General features: G+C 42.4%; 1 protein-coding gene across 1 annotated transcript; it reads right to left on the bottom strand.

Annotated features, from left to right (window-relative positions):
• Positions 1–1,935: 1,935 nt before the first annotated feature.
• On the bottom strand, positions 1,936–2,493 carry LOC308246885 (nuclear transport factor 2-like; the record flags this gene model as incomplete). Its single annotated transcript, XM_080665214.1, has 1 exon — positions 1,936–2,493. The coding sequence occupies one exon, from the start codon at positions 2,491–2,493 to the stop codon at positions 1,936–1,938; it is 558 nt and encodes a 185-aa protein (XP_080521340.1).
• Between the last annotated feature and the right edge of the window lie 18,179 nt (positions 2,494–20,672).

Here is a 20,672-nt window from a genome sequence, read left to right as displayed (position 1 = left end):
TGACAAATTCTGTTTTAAAAATTCTTACAGCTTAAAACCACCATGAGATATCACCTCCTGCCTGTTAGAATTTCCGTCATCAAAAAGCCAAGAGGTAACAAATGCTGGCATGGATGTGGAGAAAAGGGAACCCTTTTGCATGGTTGGTGGGACTGTAAACTGGTACAGCCACTATGGAAAACAGTGTGGAGGTTGCTCAGAATTAAAAACAGAACTACCATATGGTCCAACAATTCAATTTCTGGGAATATATCCACAGGGAATGAATATATGAAATGTGATACATATATGAAGATATATATCATAACTTTTGTCTAATATATATGCATATATATGTGTACGAATAGATCTCCCCACTAGATTGCTGGAGGATAAGGACCGTACCTTTCCATCTATGGATATCCAGCACCAAGCCGTGTGCCTAACACACAGAGGGCACTTTGTGGTTATTGAATTAATAAATATGTAAATAAACCAATCAGAGCAATCAATAGGGAAAAGCTTTACTAACCCTGAAGCAACCAAAGGTAGCCCTGCTGTTATTTAGAATTTAAAAATGCCATCCAATTTGTGGCATAAAGGTATTACTGACTGTATATTCAAGTTTTGAAACTTTGTTTCACTACCTATTCATCAGTACCTATGACAATGCTAAAATAAAGTTAAAATGAACTGAGGCATATAATGTATTATATTTAGAACAGAATGAAATGCTTCTTAAAGACAGAAACTACATAGCCTGTAACAAACTATATACTGTCGTCAAACCTCAGTTTGCTCATCTGCCAAATGGGGATAATAAATTAGCCGCACTTCATCAAAGGTTTAATCAGATTTTATATGACAATTTAAACTTGACAAATTAAAGTCCTACCTGATTATAATTACTATTAAATTTACTCCCTCAGAACATTAGAAACTAGTTCCCAGTTATTGCATAATATATAATAAAGACACATTAAGAAATTAGTTCAGTTGTGGAGCATATCATGGCCCATACAAATGAATGTAGCTAGAGATAACAAGATAATTATTTAATAGAACTATTTTAAAAAAAATAGCCTAGTTACCAAGGGTAGAACTTGTCAGTAGATTAAAAAAAACAAACAAACAAAAAAAAACAGCCCTAACCGGTTTGGCTCAGTGGATAGAATGTCAGCCTGTGGACTGAAGGGTCCCAGGTTCGATTCTGGTCAAGGGCATGTACCTTGGTTGCGGGCACATCCCAGTAGGGAGTGTGCAAGAGGCAGCTGAATCGATGTTTCTAACTCTCTATCCCTCTCCTTTGCTCTCTGTAAAAAATCAATAAATTATAAAAAAAAAAAAAAGACAACCTTTTGCATTACTTAACAGAGCTAAATACCACCCCCCCTTTTTTTCTAGGAAAAATGTAAAGTTTGGGGAAATAAAGAGTAATACTAGTAGATAAATTTAATAAATGCTTGTGACATTGCAAACATTTTGCTAAGTAATGTATTTCATTTCATTTCATCCTCACAACTACCCTATGAGATGGAGACTCTTACCTGATTTTATAGAGGAGACCAGTGATTAGAGAAGTTAAGCTACTAGCCCAAGATCACATATCCGTAAGTGATGGAGTTTATTCAAATCCAGGAATATTGCCTCTACTGCACTTTGCCACTAAGAAATCAAAGAGGTGGAATAAAAGCCAAAATATGTAAATTATTTCCTCCATTGTTATAACCTGTTTTTTTGTTTTCTGTCAAGAAAATTTTTGTGGTTTTATTGTATCACGAGGCATTGAAACATCTGAACAAATTAATATCTGGACGGTGAGGCAGCTGCTTTTTCCTTCACTTCTTTGAGTTACTAGAGCACCTTGTCAGTAGATTAAAAAGAAGGAAAAAAAAGACAACCTTTTGCATTACTTAAGTCTTTCCAAGGCATGCGCTGGTACAACACAAACTTCTGTCAGATGTAACTAGTCCAGCGTCCAAACATCATGCACAATACCGAGCAGCGCACTGCGCCCGCTCCCCCTCGGTCCTGCTCTTTGTGTATGCTATTGGGAGGTCTGGAGGAGTGGGAACAGCACCTGGAAGAGGGGGGAGGAGGAAACAGCAGGACGGCCTGGCTGGGAGGAGGTAAGCGGAAGTTGTGCAGGGCAAGCCTCAAGATGTCATTGGCGCAAACCCAAGCATCGTTGATGTTCTTCAATAGGAACATCCGGTGGAACCCCATGATGGGGTCTTCATCAGCCTTAAGCTGGCCCACAACCATGCTGAGGATGCAGCTCTCTGGCCTGGGCTGGTGGTCCTGTGCCGTGATGCTGTGCTGGATTTTCTGGAACGGAAGGCTAGACAACTTCTCCACAATGGCAGCTTCCCCCTGGAATTGCTGTCCTTCCCACGTAAGGCCTGATGCGTCAATGTAAACTGTGCCTAGTTGGGTTCTGTCGTTACCAAATAACTGGCAGGAATGTCGGATGAAGCTGGATCCAGTCTGCTCCCAAATTGGCTTGTCTCCCATTCTGGAGCATCACCCAGTCTCACGGAAACCCGAGGGGCTGGCACCATGGCGGCAGCGGCGGCGGCAACCCATTTTGTTTTGTTTTTCATAGTTTGATTGGAATTGAGCCCATAGAACTGAGTTTTTGAGAGCTTTAGCCTTAGCATCCCCAAAGTAACAACTTGAAAAGAATATTTAGATTTGAGAAGCCTTTAAAAAAATCACACATGTACCTGTTAACTGTTTTGGATGTGAAATAACAATTTGAGGGTGTTTCCTCAAACCACATGTTGTTTTCTTTTAAAGTATATATTAAAATTAATTTAATGTTTATCTATGGAATACCTGCAAATGATATAAAAATTAAATACTATTAAAATGCTCCCCATCCCATTCCCATGTCCACCAAATCCTGCAGCTCAAAGTAACCACTTTTCAGTAATTAAATACATATTTTCAAATTATAAATATATATTTTTATGTTACCTATTGATTTCCTATTATGGATGATATGAATAATGATTGAGCTATCTTATACCATCTCATCTCTCTTTCAAAAAAAATACACATATATTCCTCATTTACCCAATATAGTATATCAAAATGTTTACTTAGAGCATTAATTGGTAAATATTGTTTACTATTAAGACAACAGTTATATTCTTTTTTTTTAAGTTATTTTTTATTGACTTCAGAGAGGAAGGAAGAGGGAGAGAGAGTCAGAAACATCACTGATGAGAGAATCATTGATCGGCTGCCTCCTGCACGCCCCGAATAGGGATCGAGCCTGCAACCCAGGCATATGCCCTAACCAAGAATCAAAATGTGATCTCCAGGTTCATAGGTCAACACGCAATCCCTGAGCCATGCCAGCTGGGCAGCAGTTATATTCTGATTATGTTTCCCCTCTCACTAACCTTTTTGTTTTGCCTAAAGTTGTTAATTTCATTGATTTAACACTGGTTTATGTACTTCTGACTATTTTTTCTTCAAATGCTATGACAGATTTGTCAAAAAACTCATCAATTTTTCTAAAGGTTTATGGACATCAAATAATCCATTACTTTTGAGTGTGTGTTTGTTTTTTGAAGTCCTCCCTCCAAAGTTCCTTTCAGTCATTATTTCTTAAAATAGGTTCTCAATTCCTTGCTCTCTCTCTTCTCCTTCAGGTATCCCTTTGATTGGGATATTGCTATGCTTGATGTTGTCCCAGAGGTCCCTTAGGTTCTCATTTTAAAAATTATTTTTTCATTTTGCTTCTTTGATTGGGTGTTTTCTGCTACCTTCTCTTCCAAATCTCTGATTCAGTCCTCTGCCTCATCTAGCCCAGCCGTGGGCAAACTATGGCCCGAGGGCCGGATCCGGCCCCTTCAGCTGTTCTATCCGGCCCGCGGAGCCCAAAGAGCGGAGGGTTCTCTTGCTCTCCCCTCTGCTCCTTCACCAGCAGCAGTGTTAACATGGCAACGTCCGGAAACACGGCTGCAGCTCCTTCTTCTGAGTGGGCGGATTTATATCCGTCCATTCAGTAGAAGGAACAACCTCTCAATCTTCCAGAGGCTCCTTGGAATGCCCGCTGACGCGTCCCCCGACATCACCCTGGGAATGCATAGACACGTTATCGTTGTGATGTAGGGAGACACACCTCTGGAGAGCACAGTATCAGAGCATTAGCTAAAAAGGAGACCAACAACACTGTTCCCACTGAAGTTGATGTTTTAAAGACCGAAAACCTTTCAACCCAGTCTACATTGCCATCTACATCTACGTCCCAGGCATAATTTGGAAGTTGCACTAAAGAAAATGTTTAATTTACTGTTTACACATTTTGTTCTTTTCTATTTGTTTTAGTTTTAAATTATTTTATTATATTTAAGTTTAATTTGAAAGGCTTTTGTACCTTTCCTTTGTTAGGCAATTTTATTTTGCCTTTGCCATCTTCAATATAAGGTATGTTATTGTGCTATGATTCCTCCATTTTTTGAAGTTTCAAATTATAACAGTGTTTACATTCTTCTTGTTAAAATGTTTGAAATGAATAAAACTATTGAAATAAAATAAAAAAAAAACCGTACCCTTTTATGTAATGATGTTTACTTTGAATTTATATTAGTTCACACAAACACTCCATCCATGCTTTTGTTCCGGCCCTCCGGTCCAGTTTAAGAACCCATTGTGGTCCTCGAGTCAAAAAGTTTGCCCACCCCTGATCTAGCCTAATGTTGATTACTTCTGGTATATTCTTCATCTTAGATATTCTTCATTTCTGACTAGTTCTTTTTATGGTCTCTGTCCTTTAGTATATATATATATATATATATATATATATATATATATATATATATACTTTATTGATTTTCTTACAGAGAGGAAGGGAGAGGGATAGAGAGTTGGAAACATCAATGAGAGGGAAACATCAATTCAGCTGCCTCCTGCACACTCTCTAGTGGGGATGTGCCCGCAACCAAGGTACATGCCTTTGACCAGAATTAAACCTGGAACCCTTCAGTCCGCAGGCCGATGCTCTATCCATGCTCTAGCCCAAACCAGTTAGGGCTCTCTGTCCTTTTTTATGGTTGCTTTCTCTTGGTTGAAGTTCTCACTAATTTCCTTGATCATCCTTATAACAATTGTTTTGAACTCTGTAGCTGGTAGCTTGCTTACCTCCATTTCATTTAGTTCTTTTTCTCCTACCTCCCATAGCTTCTTGTTTCAATCTGGAATGGTTGCTCTCTCTAGAGTACCCTCACTTCTTCTCTTTGATTGGATTGTTTCTTGGACTCTATGACTACTTGTTTCTTAGTTTACTTTCTGGTTCTACTTTGCTCTCTCACATTCTTTCATTATGATTTTGATAAGTTTTTGGCAAGAAGACAGAAAAGTATGCATGTTCAATCTGCTATATTTAACTAGAAGTTTCCAAATCATATTTTCTTCAGAGACTACTTACATTGATGTAGCTTTTGACAGTAGAGTTGTCTTTATTTATTAAAAAAAAAACAAACACAAAACATCATGGTGAGTATAACTGCAACTTAAAATAATCACCACCAGCAGTTAATATGTAACTGAATAGATTATGTATATAATTTGATCATTATGTCTACCCGATAGTCTGTTACATAACTTCCCAGTGGCCTGCGGTTAGCTGAAATGAAGACAGAGTATTCCATGATACTTTTCAGAATCTGTGTAAGCATTTTAAATATGGTTGAGTAAAAGCAAGCTCTAGTCAACTTCACTCGAATACAATATTTTTTCCTTCAACACATAAAGCTTTTGTTGCAATCAATGGCTGTTTCTTTTGCTCAAGAAATATGGCAGAATCAACCTCATCATTACTAAAAGTAGCAAAATCAACTTCATCATTACTATAAAAGAACTTAATGACATATGCACTCACAAAATAGTTATAATTTTACATTATATTTTTGATCAAAAAATTAAATAGGGAGTTAGACATTAAGTATGACTAGCTACAGAGGTCAAAATTGAACATATCAAGATAAAGCATTCCACATTCCTCTGGGACTAGATGTATTACAGAATTTAGAAGTTTTCATATTTTAGAAAAGTTAATTTACTGTATATCATGTAATAACAGAAACTGATTCAGCATTCTATACTCCATAATATTTCTACATTAAAATGTATGAACATTAACACATAATGGAAGCATAAAGACTGTAAACAGCCTCACATTTATTCAAGTCAGGTTTTAGTGCCAATCTTACAAACTTTCCATTTTCAAACTGGATTGTAGATAAGAGATTGTGAACTATAATTACAGAAAAGATCAAATTATGATTACCTGTAGAATGTCTGCCTAGAAAACCTCAGAGAATTAACTAGGAAGTTATAGTAGGAAGTCACTTAAAAAAAAAATAAAGCAAAATGTAAGAATCACCAATACACGAGGAGGCTTTTAGTTTTTAGTTTCTGCAGGTAAAAGTTTGAGAGAAGATTCCCTATTAACTACCAGTGAAAAAAGTGAACTTAGGCCTTTTCCCCTTAATAATAACATTAGGTTGAGTCTACTGTACATGAGGGAGGGGTATAAAGAAAGGATGCTAAAAGAGCTATTATTTAAATAAATCTACTAAGTGCTTCTAGGAGGTACACGGTATTACAGTAGGAAATAATAATGCCCTTTATGAGTTTAAAAATCTGACAGCAATGGTGGCATTTAGTATAGGATACAGGGCTCTGAATCCTGTTTACTTTGGTCCCATTCACAATTTCTGTAACCTACCCTGCCTGCTTCTCTCCTGTGGATATTTGTTAAGACCCTCACCCCTCACTGCAGACATGCAGGAAAGACCTGGAGAGGAACTGCTAAACTGTAAAATCTTGAGCACACTCAAAATAGCGCACCCTTGAGTCAATGGTTCTTTAATCACAGCTGCAGGTTAGAATCACTTCTCCAAAGTCTTCTGGGGAACTTTCAAAATCCGAATGCCCAGGCCACATCCCAGACCAATGAAATCAATCTCTGACTGTTGGGCCCAGATAACAGGATTTCTGAGACCTTCTCAGGAGAATGTGAAAAGTACAGCCAGGGTTAAAAACGACTGAGATTCAAGGGAGAAGCAAAAGGATGTAATGACCATGTGTCAAGATTATGCATTTAACTTCATGGCAGCTGAGCAAGGACTACCAGACAGCACCCTTAGAGATGCCTCATTACAATGCTTCCTGGGTGTTTGGGTAGAACATAATGGAGTAAATAAGGCATTTTTCTCATTTTTTTTTCTGCTGTTGAACATTTAACAGTTTAAAATGGGAACAAAGCTGAAAGAAAAGGAATGGACAAACCTAAGAATTACATGAAGCTCAAGTTCTGATGCAGACACAGCCAGATTTAGATTTAATGATTTCCATCTTGCTAAAATCTACAGTACAGTACTCAGAGTTGGCAGACTAATCTTCCAAATGACAAAAAGACTTCTAACTCCCCCCCATAATTAAAAAGAAAAAGTCTTCAATTTTTTTTCTTGTTTAGCTTTAATACCAGCTACTCTGATGAACTTCTGTGTATTAATGTATTAGTATGTGTAGAAAGCTTATATTCTTGATTATTTATGCCATTAACTTTCCGATGGTAAGTTTAGTTGGGCATGGAATTCTTTGGCAAAATACTCTTAGATACAGAAAATAAACTTGAATTTCCAAATGGAAACTATCATCAGAATTATCTGTCTCTCCCATAATATGTGTCTGGAGTATCTTCCTTGAAACTTGGTGTGCTGTTTGTTGGCTCTAAAGTTTGTTCCTACGGAAATGCTCAAACCCACCTGTGCAGTGACCTTAGCATTAGCACTTTTGCATCAGGATTACTGGGATGATTAAAGATTAATTCAAACAAAAGCACACTCAAAAGCCAGTGAAAAGAAAGCCCAAATGAACTTTAATCTTGTCTCCACCAACTCCATCCAACTGAAAGCTGCAGAGTTTAGCCAGAACCAACCCAGGCATCAACCAACAGGTAAACCATATGATTCTCTATATTCTAGTTCCTGGGACAGATCCAAGCCATTAATACCAAATTAATAGAATTGGCTACTTCCAAACACAAAAGTCTCTTTGCTACATGTCTCTTTTGGAAAGTCAAAAGCTTAGTCCTCATTTGGAAAGAAACCTCACCAGAACCTTCCAACTGGATTCTCCTTTCCTCTTCCATTCACTCACTACTGTCTGTGCAAATGCTCACATGAGCATGGTGGAACGTAAATTATGGCTAACAGTTTGACACCATTGTTTTATTAACAAATGCAATTCATAGCAAAATAATTAAATAGGGACACACAGTAAAATAAACATTCCAATGACCTTTTAAATGGAAAAGATCTGCTCTACAAATAAAGGGAAGAACAATGCAATTACACGATAGTGCTTGTACAGACTTGCTGAATATGTGATGAGGCCTTGACCAGCCAGCCAGTTGTCTCATCTCTTCCATCCCAGAAAAGGTTGAAAAGAACAGGACAGCTGTAGTGTCCCGACTTTGAGACTCATTGGTGAATGGAATGACAGATGCAGAGCCAGAGCCTGACAAACAAAAGAGGATGACAGACTTGGAGCCCCATTTACTTCAATTAAAAAAAAAAATTGAAGCCAGCTGTCTTTATATATAAGATACTGGTACAAGGCAGTATTTACTGATTAGGTCTCAGAACATCATTTTACCTGATAATCCAAGCAAAACACCAACAATTCATTTTTCCTTAACTCATTATTATTGCCTTTTACTTCCATCTATATTTTACTAGAAATGTATTGTATGCTACTGCTCCATTTTTAGCTTTATCGAACGTGTCCAATAATAAGGGCTGCTCTGTGTGTGTCGTAGGTTTACCCATCAAAAATCTGAAAAGTAAAAATTGTAATCCTCAAAATGTTCCACGTCTGTTACATGTATCTTCTTATAATCCACCGAAGACCCCTAGTTGTGTGTTCATGTAACTCCCAACTGATCCAAAGTAATGATTTGTACAACTCATTAAGCACATATTCAATTCTCAACCATATGTTGTGTTGGTGACTCCCTGCACTTTTGCTCTCCTACTCAGGGACTACAAATATCTTGAAATAGGCATCTAGTGCTTATGTTTGGCTGGAGTAGGTACTTGATAAATAGGATAATTCACAAATCTTACCTCACTGGATCCTCAGAGCTATCTTATGGAGTTGACAGGGCAAGTAATATCCCTATTTTATAAATGAACAAACTGAGGCTCCAGCAGCTTAAGTGATATTTTATCTAACCTCATACAGAGAATCAGTCAAATTGAAAACAGAAATCAGTTTTCCTGATTTGTAATTCAGTCGTTATATTTACAGCTTCTCCAAGTGTATGGAAAGGCATATCAATTATACTAGAAGTATTTTTATTCTCAATATCTTTCAGAGACCAGTAAAAACAAATGTCCCAGGGACAGAGACAATAACTGTGAGTAGTTGTCAAAAACTTGGTATTATATCTAAGCCATACATTTCTGAAGCTTAAGTTCTGATGACTATTCATATTGCAGTTCTTTAACAGAATGAACACAACCATCAACACATTTGCTTTGCCTTGACAAATAGCTTCAGAAGATGAAGACTTTATTGAAATAGTGTAAAAAAACATACTTAAAAATGTGAACTACATAAGAGTAAAATAAAACATAAAATTACATTTAAATAGTCAAAGTAACAGTGATTCTGACCCAAGGAGGTAATTGTATGCATAAAATTTAATGTTCCCATTCATTATTACATAAAGCTGTATGAATATCACACCTAAAACCATACCCACATTTATTTGAAAGATGGCTTTAAGCTCCAGGAATTTCATGCAGTTAGAAGTTGACTTTCTATAGAAGAGAGAATAATGCTAATGAGTAAATGTTAAGTATAAGGCACTACTAACACTGCAGAGGTAAATATGTAATTATATACATTTCTAAGAGTGGGATAAACCACACATTAAGTTATGTCATAATTCAAGGACTTATAAGAAGCATTAAGATATACTTGGCAGTCTTTGGATAATTACTTTTAATTAACATGCCTATATTATTAAAAATATGAGACTATTTTAAATTAGGAATGTAAAAATATTCAATACAGGAAAAATACAATCTTTAAAGCTGGAGGAGGGCAACCACTGGAAAAAGGAGAGGTTTAGTTCTTCTGCCTACCCATAAAAGCTAAGTCTAGACATTCATAATGATACCCATTAATTGGCCATTTTAGCTAAATTATGTAAATTGTCTACATACACTTCTCAAAGTACATAACTGCCAATGCTATTTTCACTTTGGTCAAGTCTACACTGGCTACCAAAATGAAGTGGATAATTAAGACAATTATTCTGATAATTTAGATCAAACATTAATTAAGGTAAAAGCAAATTAATGGGGGGAGGGGAACTTGAATTGGAATATAAATGTTTGTGTTCCATAAGCATGTCAAAAAGGTTTTCGGTTTCTCGTATTACTTTTGAAATCTGATTTCAAAACACTCAGAATATGTTATTTCTATAGCAATTCCTTAACCAGAATCTCAGGTTCTTCAAATTCCCAAGATGCCTAGGAAATAGAATAGCATTTTAGAATTGTTTATACTAGCATTGACTTAGATCTCATTTCCTAAGTTCATAGACAATACTCATAAGATTTATGGAAATTCTGAACTAAAAAAAAAAGTCATTGAAATTTTTTTAAATGAACAATGAGAATATATTCTTTTATTGGCATTATAGTTGGGTAGAAGAATGCCCTTCAACCAGGAGAAGTGAGCTGAAGCAATTTAGGAGTGAAGTGCAATGATGTTCATAACTTACTAAATGAGTGGGGAGAGAAGTATATGTATGTGCATGACTAAACAAACAAGCAAACAAATAATTATATCCTATATCTACCCATCTATTTAGATATACTATGTCAATATCTATCTATCTATCTATCTGTCTGTCTATCTATCTATCTATCTGTCTATCTATCGTAAGAGAACCTAAGCACAAAATGGTAACAATGTTAACACAGATGAAAGGAATGTGGGTGTTCACTGAAATTAAATGTTTCGTTGTAGTATTATTTCAACTTTTCTGGAGGTTGAAAATTTTCAAAATAAATAGTTGGGGGAAATACACATTTTCAGCTTTACATAGAATAGCTAATAAATATTCAGTACCCATCAAACACCCATGAATTTGATATCCCTGAGACTGAAAATTCTGTGGTACCTCATTTCTTAAAACCATACTGTGAAATCTATACTAAAGATTCTTTCCAGTAGGCCTTAAGTGAGCACTTTAAAATATTCCCAAGGTTTCCCATGCAGGGTATAGTTAAAGAGCATTCCACTTGAGATCCTTGCCTGAAAGGCCCTATAGAATTGCAAAGTATCATTATTAAGCAAATGTTCCTGGGCCCTTGGGTGGCTCACTTAAAACACATTTCACTGTATTGAATATTCAGTGCCAGAAGCACACTGTTCAGTGTTAAGATTTGCAATTTAAACCCAATTGGGAAAAGTAAAAGGTTCTTGTAATTTGCCTATACGGTATTGCATTGATGCAGTAGCTTTCATTGATAATTAAGTTCCAAAAATATGAGTTAGATTGTGTGAACAATGGAGGAAAGCTAACCTTTCTATTATAGCCTTAGCTCTTGACTTCTTGTATTTAAGATTACAGATGCTCCATTAAATCGATTTTGTGTTTAATCTCCTCTTGAAAAACAGTGAATGCAAGTCCCCAACTTTCTTCCCTTTGAGAGAACCCAAGTATTTGACAATGAAAACTACAAGGTTCAAACCAGATGATTAACACCGCCCAGTGGGAATAAGAAAAGTTTAGCGGGTCTCTTTTTGGGTAGTTTTCCTCAACTAACGCTCCACTTTCCGCAACGAACTCTCCACTTTTCTCAAGTAACTGGATTGGAATGTGAAAATATATTTCACACTAGATTTGAAAAAAAAAATTTTTTTTGTTTTGTTTTGAGGAACCAGATTTGAGAGGGGGGAGAGATGTTTAAAGTGATACGATTAATTATGTTCCCTTTAAATACATAGATATGCTTTTTTTAAAAAACACAGAGACTTTTCAACAGTAATGTGACTTTTAAAAATAGTTTCATTCAAATATCTTCCCTGAAACCTAGGTGTTGTTTTGTTGTTTTTTTTTTTTTGCACTGCTTCAAAATGATTTACAACCCTCAGTAAAATATAAAACATGCAAAAATATTCAGAGAATTGAACTGACCAAAAAGTACCTAAAACCTGTAAGACAGGAAACTATCATTATATCAAATTCTTTGATTCCCTTTTGAGTTTGTGCGGGAGCAGTGAGACCCACCTGCCCAGGTCGGCACTGAATGAGAGGCGAGGGCTCTCTCTGGTCCACATCTATGCAGCCTCTCTTTATCAAGCACCGCTGGCACTGGAATTACACTGCAGCCTTTGGTCAGTCTCAAATCGTGAGCTTCTGGCCAGAAAATCCAGTCTGTATTCAATCTACAGGTTACCTTCCAAAGAGGTAAAACTACCTTGGCAATGAGAACACAAGCAGTGCACCTGAGATCCCGGGGTGACCCTCTCCGCACACAGTAAAGGGGCGGAGAGAAGGAAGGCGTAGCAAGGACCCTGAAGTGTGGTACCCGCACCAGCAGCTTCGGCATCACGTGGGAACTAGTTAGAGATGCAAATGCTCGGTTCCCACCCCAGACCTACTTAGGCAGAAACTCTGGGACCAGGCCCAGCAATCTGCATTTTAACTAGCCTTTGGAGTGATTCTGAGCTATTATCGCCGACAGAGCAACGAGAATATACATTTTCTAGAGATGCTTTAACAGTGCAGTCCCGTCAAACTCTGGAGGGGGAGACCAGCAGGAGAGGAGATTCAACCATTGCCCGGGTGGGGTGGTCCCCGGCCGCCTGACCTGTCCGCGACCCCCTCCGGTACACACGCCCCCAGCGCTCGCGGCCGCCGCCTCCCTCCGCCCCGCGCCGCGCAGGCCGCCCAGCGGGAGTTGGGTCAGCGGCCCGGGCGCGCGGCCCCTCAGTCCGCCCCGAGGGCGGCACCTTCCCGCCCGCCGGGTGTGTGAGCCCTCGCGGGGTGGGAGAGTGGGAGGGACGGGGAGGGAGGAGGCGGAGCGGGGCGGACGGCGGAGCGCAGGGGTGGGGACCCGCCGCACACCGCCTGCCGTCCCGCCCGGTCGGCGGGAAGGGGCTGGTGTGGCCAGCCCGCGAGTCCGCGCGAAACCCCCGCCCCCGGGCGGAGCGGCGCCTCCCCCTTGGCGGGAGCCCACGCAGCTTCCAAGCCCTGGAGCCGCGGGGCCTGCGGGGTCCGAGCCGGGCGGGAGCGGAGCCGGCGGCGCTCGGCAGGGGGAGAGCGGCTAAGCGGAGGGGAGGGCCGGGGGTGGGGCGGGGCGGGGCTGGGCCGGGCCGCGGCGGAGCCTGGCGCCAGCGCCTCCGCCTCCCGCGCCCCCGCCTCCCGCGCCCGCTGCCTCCGGGGCCGGACGGGCGGGGACGCGTGGGCCCCCCGCGGGCGGGCGGCGCCCGGGCCAGAAGGTGCGAGGCGGCGCGGGCCTGCGCCCGGGGCCAGCCCTGGAGGGCGCGCGGGACCTGGGACGGCGGCCGTCGCGGGTGGGGCGAGGGGAGGGCCGCAGGGGAGGGAGTGGCGAGCGGGAAGGAAGGGGCGTGCAAACATGGTGACTGCTGGGCGCGGGAGTGCGCGCGGGGCTGGGAGAAGCCGCGCTCCGGCTCCGAGGAGACGCCCTGCGCGCCCCGCCGCCCCGGCTTGGGACGCCTTCCCGACTGCGACCCACACACCGTCGCTCCGTTTCCTCCCGGTCCTGCGACGCGGGGGGGAGTCGGCCGCTACTCACTCACCTCTTAGCCTAGGGCCCCCTGGGGCAGGGGAGCCGTCACGCCGACGTCCGGGGAAGCTTCGGCTCCGGAGGGCGCGGGCGTCTGCCCCCGTGGGAGGCGGGCCTGAGGGCGCCCGTCCCGCCTCTTCCTTCTCTGCCCCATCCAGCCCTGGGCTCTGGCCGCGCCGTTTTCGTAGCTCGTCTCCTGAACTGATCCCTAAGGCCTAGACGGCCACGGTCCAGGAAAGGGACTCGAGGTCTTTGGGAAACTCTGCAGCGCACACCACCACGGGGCGACGTGGAACCTCTGAGGGTGCCGGGACGACCCGTGGCAGGAACGCGCGGGTCCCCCCGGCTCCGGTGCGGACGGTGGCCTCGGCCCGCCTGCTTCTGCGCGGAGCCTGGTGGGTGCCGATGCTTTAAGTGGTTCTGGGACAGTCGGTCCCCCAGGTGTTACCTCCAACTGAGGCATAAACTGGGGCATTTCAGGGCTTTTTCACGTTAACACCGGGTGGTTATTTCCTTCCGCCGACTTCTAAACCTACAATTTTCCCACCTATGTCTAACCGTGTGGGAATTTCTGTTCTTAAATAACAGGTAGCTAATGGGGAAAGAAATTCCAATCACTGAATCTTGAGTTTAAGAAATAGTTTTGATTTGTTGGTAAGTCAACAGCAAATCACCTGATGAAACTAGTTATAAGTATCGAAGGCTTATCTTGAAACTTTAAATACTATATGTTAATTGGCTTGTTTTCAGTTAAATCTCCTAAAACCTATTACAAGACTGAAATTTGAACCAAATACCCTTTCATGACCTAATACCAGTAGATCAATAACATCAATAGTGCAGGTGTCTTTTAGCAACAACAAAATGCTTCTTTTGATTTGGCTTTGGCTCTTAATAGTTTGCTGCACACCTCTTCTTAGAGTTTGATTAGTATGCCAGAATTGTAGAAATCACTTGTCTTTCTTTTGTCTCTAAGCTTAGAGGACTTCTTGAACCAAAGGAGACAAGGTTTTGAAGTGAATCCATAAGCTCTTCCAACATTTTTATCTGAAAAGCTTCAAGTAAACTGACTTTGGATAATACTATGAAATCGTTCCATTTTTGCAGCAACTGCTTTTTCCAGCTTCATGGGGGTGGGGACTGGAGGGCTCACCTATGTTAAAGTAGACATCATCTAGAAAACTATTTGAAGCACCATCTACAGAACAACGAGAACTTTCTGTCCTTCATCGCTGCCCTTTGGACGGCAGTAAGCGTTCCATTTCAGGGCTGTCAATGCTTACGCAGTGTAGACTCCAAAGTAGTGGGCTTTGCTTCTTCCAGTGTTTGCTTTCTTCCATGTCGATCAAAGACCCAGGTGTTTGCTTTACCAGGCCCCATTGGAAAATGTTCTTAGAGCCATTACAGACGTGGTAGTAATCAGTTCATCTTATTTCCTTCACCTGAAGGAGCATCGCAAAAAAAAAAAAAAATGTAAAAGGACTCCTTTAAATAAAGACAAAGGAGAGGGAAGGGGCACTACAGTGACTATGGGGGATTAAGTGCAGACACTTCAAGAGGAAAAGGTCTGATCCTTGCTCTCCCCCTCCCTGAAGTCCTGCAGTCCCGGGTCTTGTTTTGAATTAAAATGGGGCAGCCTTCTTTGATGGCCAGCAGGGTCCTTGTTATTTAAGATGGGGAATCCTCAAGGCAGCCCTGGGGGAGGGGTGGTGCTAAGGGTTGGAGAGAAACGGAGCTGTGGGTAATGGTTGTAGGAAATTGCCTCCTCAGTATCTGAGCAACATTTATTACTTTTCCAGAGTCCATAAGCAAAATCAAGATTTTATTCCCTCTTAAATAACCTCTGCTGAGTACTGGAATCGATACTTGTCAATCCTTACATAAAAACGTGTCCCCTGTACCGTCTAGATGGGCATTTCTGTCTGGACTTGGAAGAGGGACTTCGCAAAGGGTAGGGTAGATGCCCTTGAACCCAGTGATTAGGGCATCACGTCAGGAATTTCCCAGAGCTGATGTAGATATTTTAAACACCGTCTAAAGGGGGGGCGGTGTCTGTTCAGTGTGTCCCACTCTGTATGCTTATATCCTGCCCCTTAACCCAGTGCCCGTCTATTTAAAGGGGGGAAAGAGCCTAAGGTGGTGCATAGACGTGAGGCCATAAATAGCAATAATCCAATTTGTAGCCTGAGTTGTCGAAATTAATCTCTGTGGTGCCTTCTGTTTCCATCTGGAACTCCCCGGTCCCCAGCAAAATCCTCTCGGTCTTTTCTGGAGAAGGAAACTGGGCGTGTGCAGCCAGTCGGCCCAGGACCATTGCGAATTCTTGCAAAACGCCCTGAAATCAGGCGTGGAAGATGTTTAGAAATGACCTGGCTGAAGCTCTCGTGTGTAGGGATGAGTGGGGTGTGGGGACACTAACCCTAAACTAGGAGTGCTGCTGGGGCAGGACTCACCCCACAGGCTGTGCTGAACCGAGCAAATGCGGGACCCACACCACACCTTTTGCAGTGGCCAACACACAGGTCCAGTCCATTTTGGTTCCCAAGGAAACTGCGGGCTGATTCAACTCGACCCAAATGTGTGATTCATCTCATTTACCGGGGAGATGGGGCCGGGACTCCCTTCATTTTGGAGGCACTGGCAAGTGTGGGGAGCTGTGGTCAACAGCTTGAGTGTGTAGGTGTTGGAGCACACATTCGATTTCCAAACATCTTTTGAAGTTGTCTTCTCATTTGTAATTTACAAACCCACTAAATTACAAGGATCTTGGTAAGTGTTATCAGATACCTAAACGTACTGGCAGTTTCTCTCCAAAAGTAGCTGCTTTACTCTTATAACCCTTGGCTAGCCTGGGTGTGCTCACCATGCAAATCCCCCCTCTAGGAGACACCAAGTCAAGAGATCCGAGTTACATACAGAATATGCGTGACGTCGTTTTTGAAATAAAAAGTCAACGCGAAGCACACAAAAACATTCCAATATACTCTGCAACCTCCTTCAAGGAAGCAGGTACCTTTCCCGTCCCCACGGGAATGACTTGCCCTAGTGTCCTCAGAGTGGCTTCTGATATCCCTACTTCTTAAGAAAAAGCAACTTAGCGCAAGCCCTGCACCCGAGTGTTGGTTGGGATTCAATAGTCTAAGCAAAATATGCTCAACAGATGATAGTAGGGATGCAGCCAGAAAACAACTCCAGCTCTTTAAACTGCCAAATGAGACATAAAGCTGCATTGTAAAAATCATCTGGAAAACAGGTTTCCCCATTGAAGTCGCTACGTGTTAATTACTGTGAGCTGGAAGGCTGGAGATCCGAGGCCTGGAAGCCGACTTTCACCCCGCATAGTAAGCGGGGAAGTGCTGAACCGCAGCCAGAGGGCCCTGCTCGGACTCATTGCCATGCATGCCTAGACATTAATATGTGTTCATGGAGGGCTCGTACAGTACGAGGTGTTATTTCCTTATAAAGAAACACCAGGTCTCGCTTTCCATTCTTCTTACGAAATTATTCACATTATTTATGCTACATTGAGCGATCTAATTTCTTCGTGATAGTCAGCTAATTGCTCTGGCAGGTAATTAGAAGCGGTTTACAACGCAAAGGGCTTCTGCATTGCCCCTCGGATTATTAAATTGCGCCGTAAATTATACCATCTTTGCTGGGGGAAAATTTCTTTTGAGCAAGTTCTCTTCCTGCGATCCGAGGTGAAATCGGCTCCCCACCCTCCCCCCACAGACGTACCCCTCCCTAGCCACCCCCACTGCCACCACACCCCCCGCTTTTTCCTGGACTCAGAGTCGAATGATTCTAAAGCACGCGATTTTGTTCGTGTTCACTGGGCCGAAATAACGTGGCCATTATGGCCTGAAATGGGCCAGGTTTGCAGCGAGCTTCCTGCGCGCTTGCAATATCCAGCAGGCATGTGGGAAAAGAGCGGCTTAAATGGGGACATCTGTTCAGTGCTGCTCATCTTACTCTTACAGCCAGGTCAGGCTAAGAGAATAACCTGCTCACCACCTTTTCTCTTGTTAATAAGACTATTAGAGGGAAAAAAGCGAGCACACACAAACAACACTAACTGAGCTGCCACATCAGCAAAGAAGGAGACACACAAAGGTAGCAGCTGAGTTACAAGAGGAACTGTAAAAATCACCCATTGGGCTACTTCAGGGAAAATCTACATACCTCTGTCAGAAACAAAAAGGAATACGTGCGCGCAAAAATGCTCTCTACAGAAATGGGTTTATATAAGGGGTTTTTAAGAACTCAACAAAGAGTGGTTTATTTTCAGGTTTTTATTTTAATAAAATTGACCTAAAGGTAAATGCCAGTGGTATTTTTTTTTTTTCTTTCTTAAGCTTTCAAGTATTCATAGGCCCAACACTTTTCGTTGTTGGTGTTATTTTGATCTGTCACCTCTCAGGGTCCCTTGAAAAACCCCAAGTGGGTGCATCCTAGTTTGTTCCCTGGTTTTAGAAAAGCGAATTGTATCCCCTTTCAAAAATATTATCCCCCCCCCCAAAAAAAAATCACTCATTTGTAAGCCTTGTACAATGATGTGAACACATGTGTGGTTAAAGCCAGAGACCCAGTGCAGCGCCTAGATTATTTGTAATTAAACACAATTCCCAAAGTAACATTTATCTTCCCGAAACTGCGATTGCAATTGTCAACCGTCTGAGGAGACGACGGGGTAATCTGGGAGCATTACCTCCTCCAGTAACAGAACGGAATGAAAAGAAATCAATACGGCTGAGGATAAGAATTTAGTAGTTTTTAACTCTGCATGTTAGCTGTGAGAAAGTGATATATAACAACAAAAGAGAAAACAGCCTAAACAAATCCATTCTCGGAAAAAAGAGAGGAACTCCTCCGAATGCCTCAGCCTCTGATTCTCTCTTGCTTTGCAAAACAAGAATACACACACACACACACACACACACATACACACCCCATTCACCCCAAAGGGGCAAACTCTCTTTTCCTTACATGTTTTCTTCATTTGCATGATGAAGAAGGAATATGAAGTGCTATGGAATTAATTATCAATTTCATCTGTGGGCTGGCAGAGATGAATATGAAATATACCATAGAGTGCATGCCTGCCTGTAGAACTAGCACTCGGTCATATCAACATACTATGAGGACATGAACATTATGCATGTAGAGAACAAGTAAGGAAATATAATTTTTTCTTCCTTTACTAGAGAGAGAAATACCAGTTTAGGTAAGCACCTTCACATTTCCCCTACTGACGCCTACGAATTTACCTACATATTCATATGATTGATATGTGGAGAAAGTCCTCCTTGTCTTCTGAATTTGAATGCCCTAGCTCAGTGGTTGGCAAACTCCTTAGTCAACAGAGCCAACTATCAACAGTACAATGACTGAAATTTCTTTTGAGAGCCGAAAACCGACTTCTACGCATGGGCCACCAAGTTTCAATCGCACTGTATGTGCGCGCCCGCACGTGGTATTTTGTGGAAGAGCCACACTCAAGGGGCCAAAGAGCCGCATGTGGCTCGCGAGCCGCAGTTTGCCGACCACTGCGCCTAAAGTGAATCAAAGCACGGATATTCTAAGTTAGATGAGAAAGTCTCTTAGTTAAAGCCATCTCTAACTGTGGAATTTTTTGAAGTGGCAGAGAATAAAAAATATTAAGCAGTGGGACATGGAAGAAAAATATAGATCCAATTTTTTTTAAAAAAAAGGGGGGGATGCTTTTCGAGGGGTCCCAGGTACTCAAAAAGAGTGACCAAGGCAATGCTCTGCACCCACTAGGAGAGCCTGTGGGACAGACCAAGTCACTATTGCTTTGCTGTGGTCAACAAATGCATCCAATTAAGCAGGACCAGGGAAGTAAGGACTCGGCTATAAAATTGGCCGGACAGTTTGAAACCAAATAACCTCGCTAATAGGGGCTATTGTTCAGCGTGGAAGTTCCCATTTTCCAATCAGGAAAACACAGCCCTCTCTGGGCTCCGGCCGCCTGATCCCTTCCCTCCCGCCGCTCTACAATCTACCACCAGCGAGAGCTTTTATTACCTCCCTTCCCACAAACCTTAGGCAACTTCCTAGTCAAGCCGCCCGAAAGCGGGAGTGGACAGCAAAGGGGCACCCCCTCAGGAACCCACAGGTCCACGACTGGCCAGGTTTTCTTTTCAGCAGGAAAGAAACTTTGTCCAGTGAGCTCCGGACCAGGAGACACCCCTAACCTAATCGGCCCGGCCCGGCCCGCTCCTCCCCGCAGACGCCGGTGGCGCTGGGCTGGCTCCCTACCCCTCTTCCCGCTTTATTTAGCAGCCAACACATCCGCGCGCCAGGTCCCCGCACAGTGGCCAGGGATTGGGGGTCGTGTCCTTATTTCGGGGGCGGGGGAAGGGGGGCTCCCGGCAGGGATGCGGGGCAGCACCGCATCCACTCGGTCGGCTCGCCCGTCTGCTTCCAGAGCTTGTGCGTCCGTGCCACCTCTCGGGAAACCCGCTGCGAGGAGCCCGGTTTAAGCGTACCCAGCAGAGGTACGCGCCTGTGTAGTTCATGTGCATTCCCCCCTCCCCCCCACACACACACCCCGATTTTTTTTTCTCAGTACTCTGTATATACCGGACCGGACCGGACCACACGGACGTTGAAACCTGTATTTGATGTAGATGTGATGCCGGACACTTGAAAGCCTGGAGAACTTTGATGTTTTCGACTATAAATCCCTAATTGTACTAGTACTTAAATGGTTACAAATGGCTTTATTTACTTGTCGCTGTACCTACACATTTTAATCTATTTAACCAAACAGCAGAGGCATATTTCACTCCCCACTCCCTGAAAAGGAAAAGCAGGGAT

Source organism: Plecotus auritus, assembly GCF_963455305.1.
Source record: "Plecotus auritus genome assembly, chromosome: 4".
NCBI lineage: Eukaryota > Metazoa > Chordata > Mammalia > Chiroptera > Vespertilionidae > Plecotus > Plecotus auritus.
Note: the sequence above shows the minus strand (reverse complement) of the source record. Positions and strands in the feature narration are given on the sequence as shown.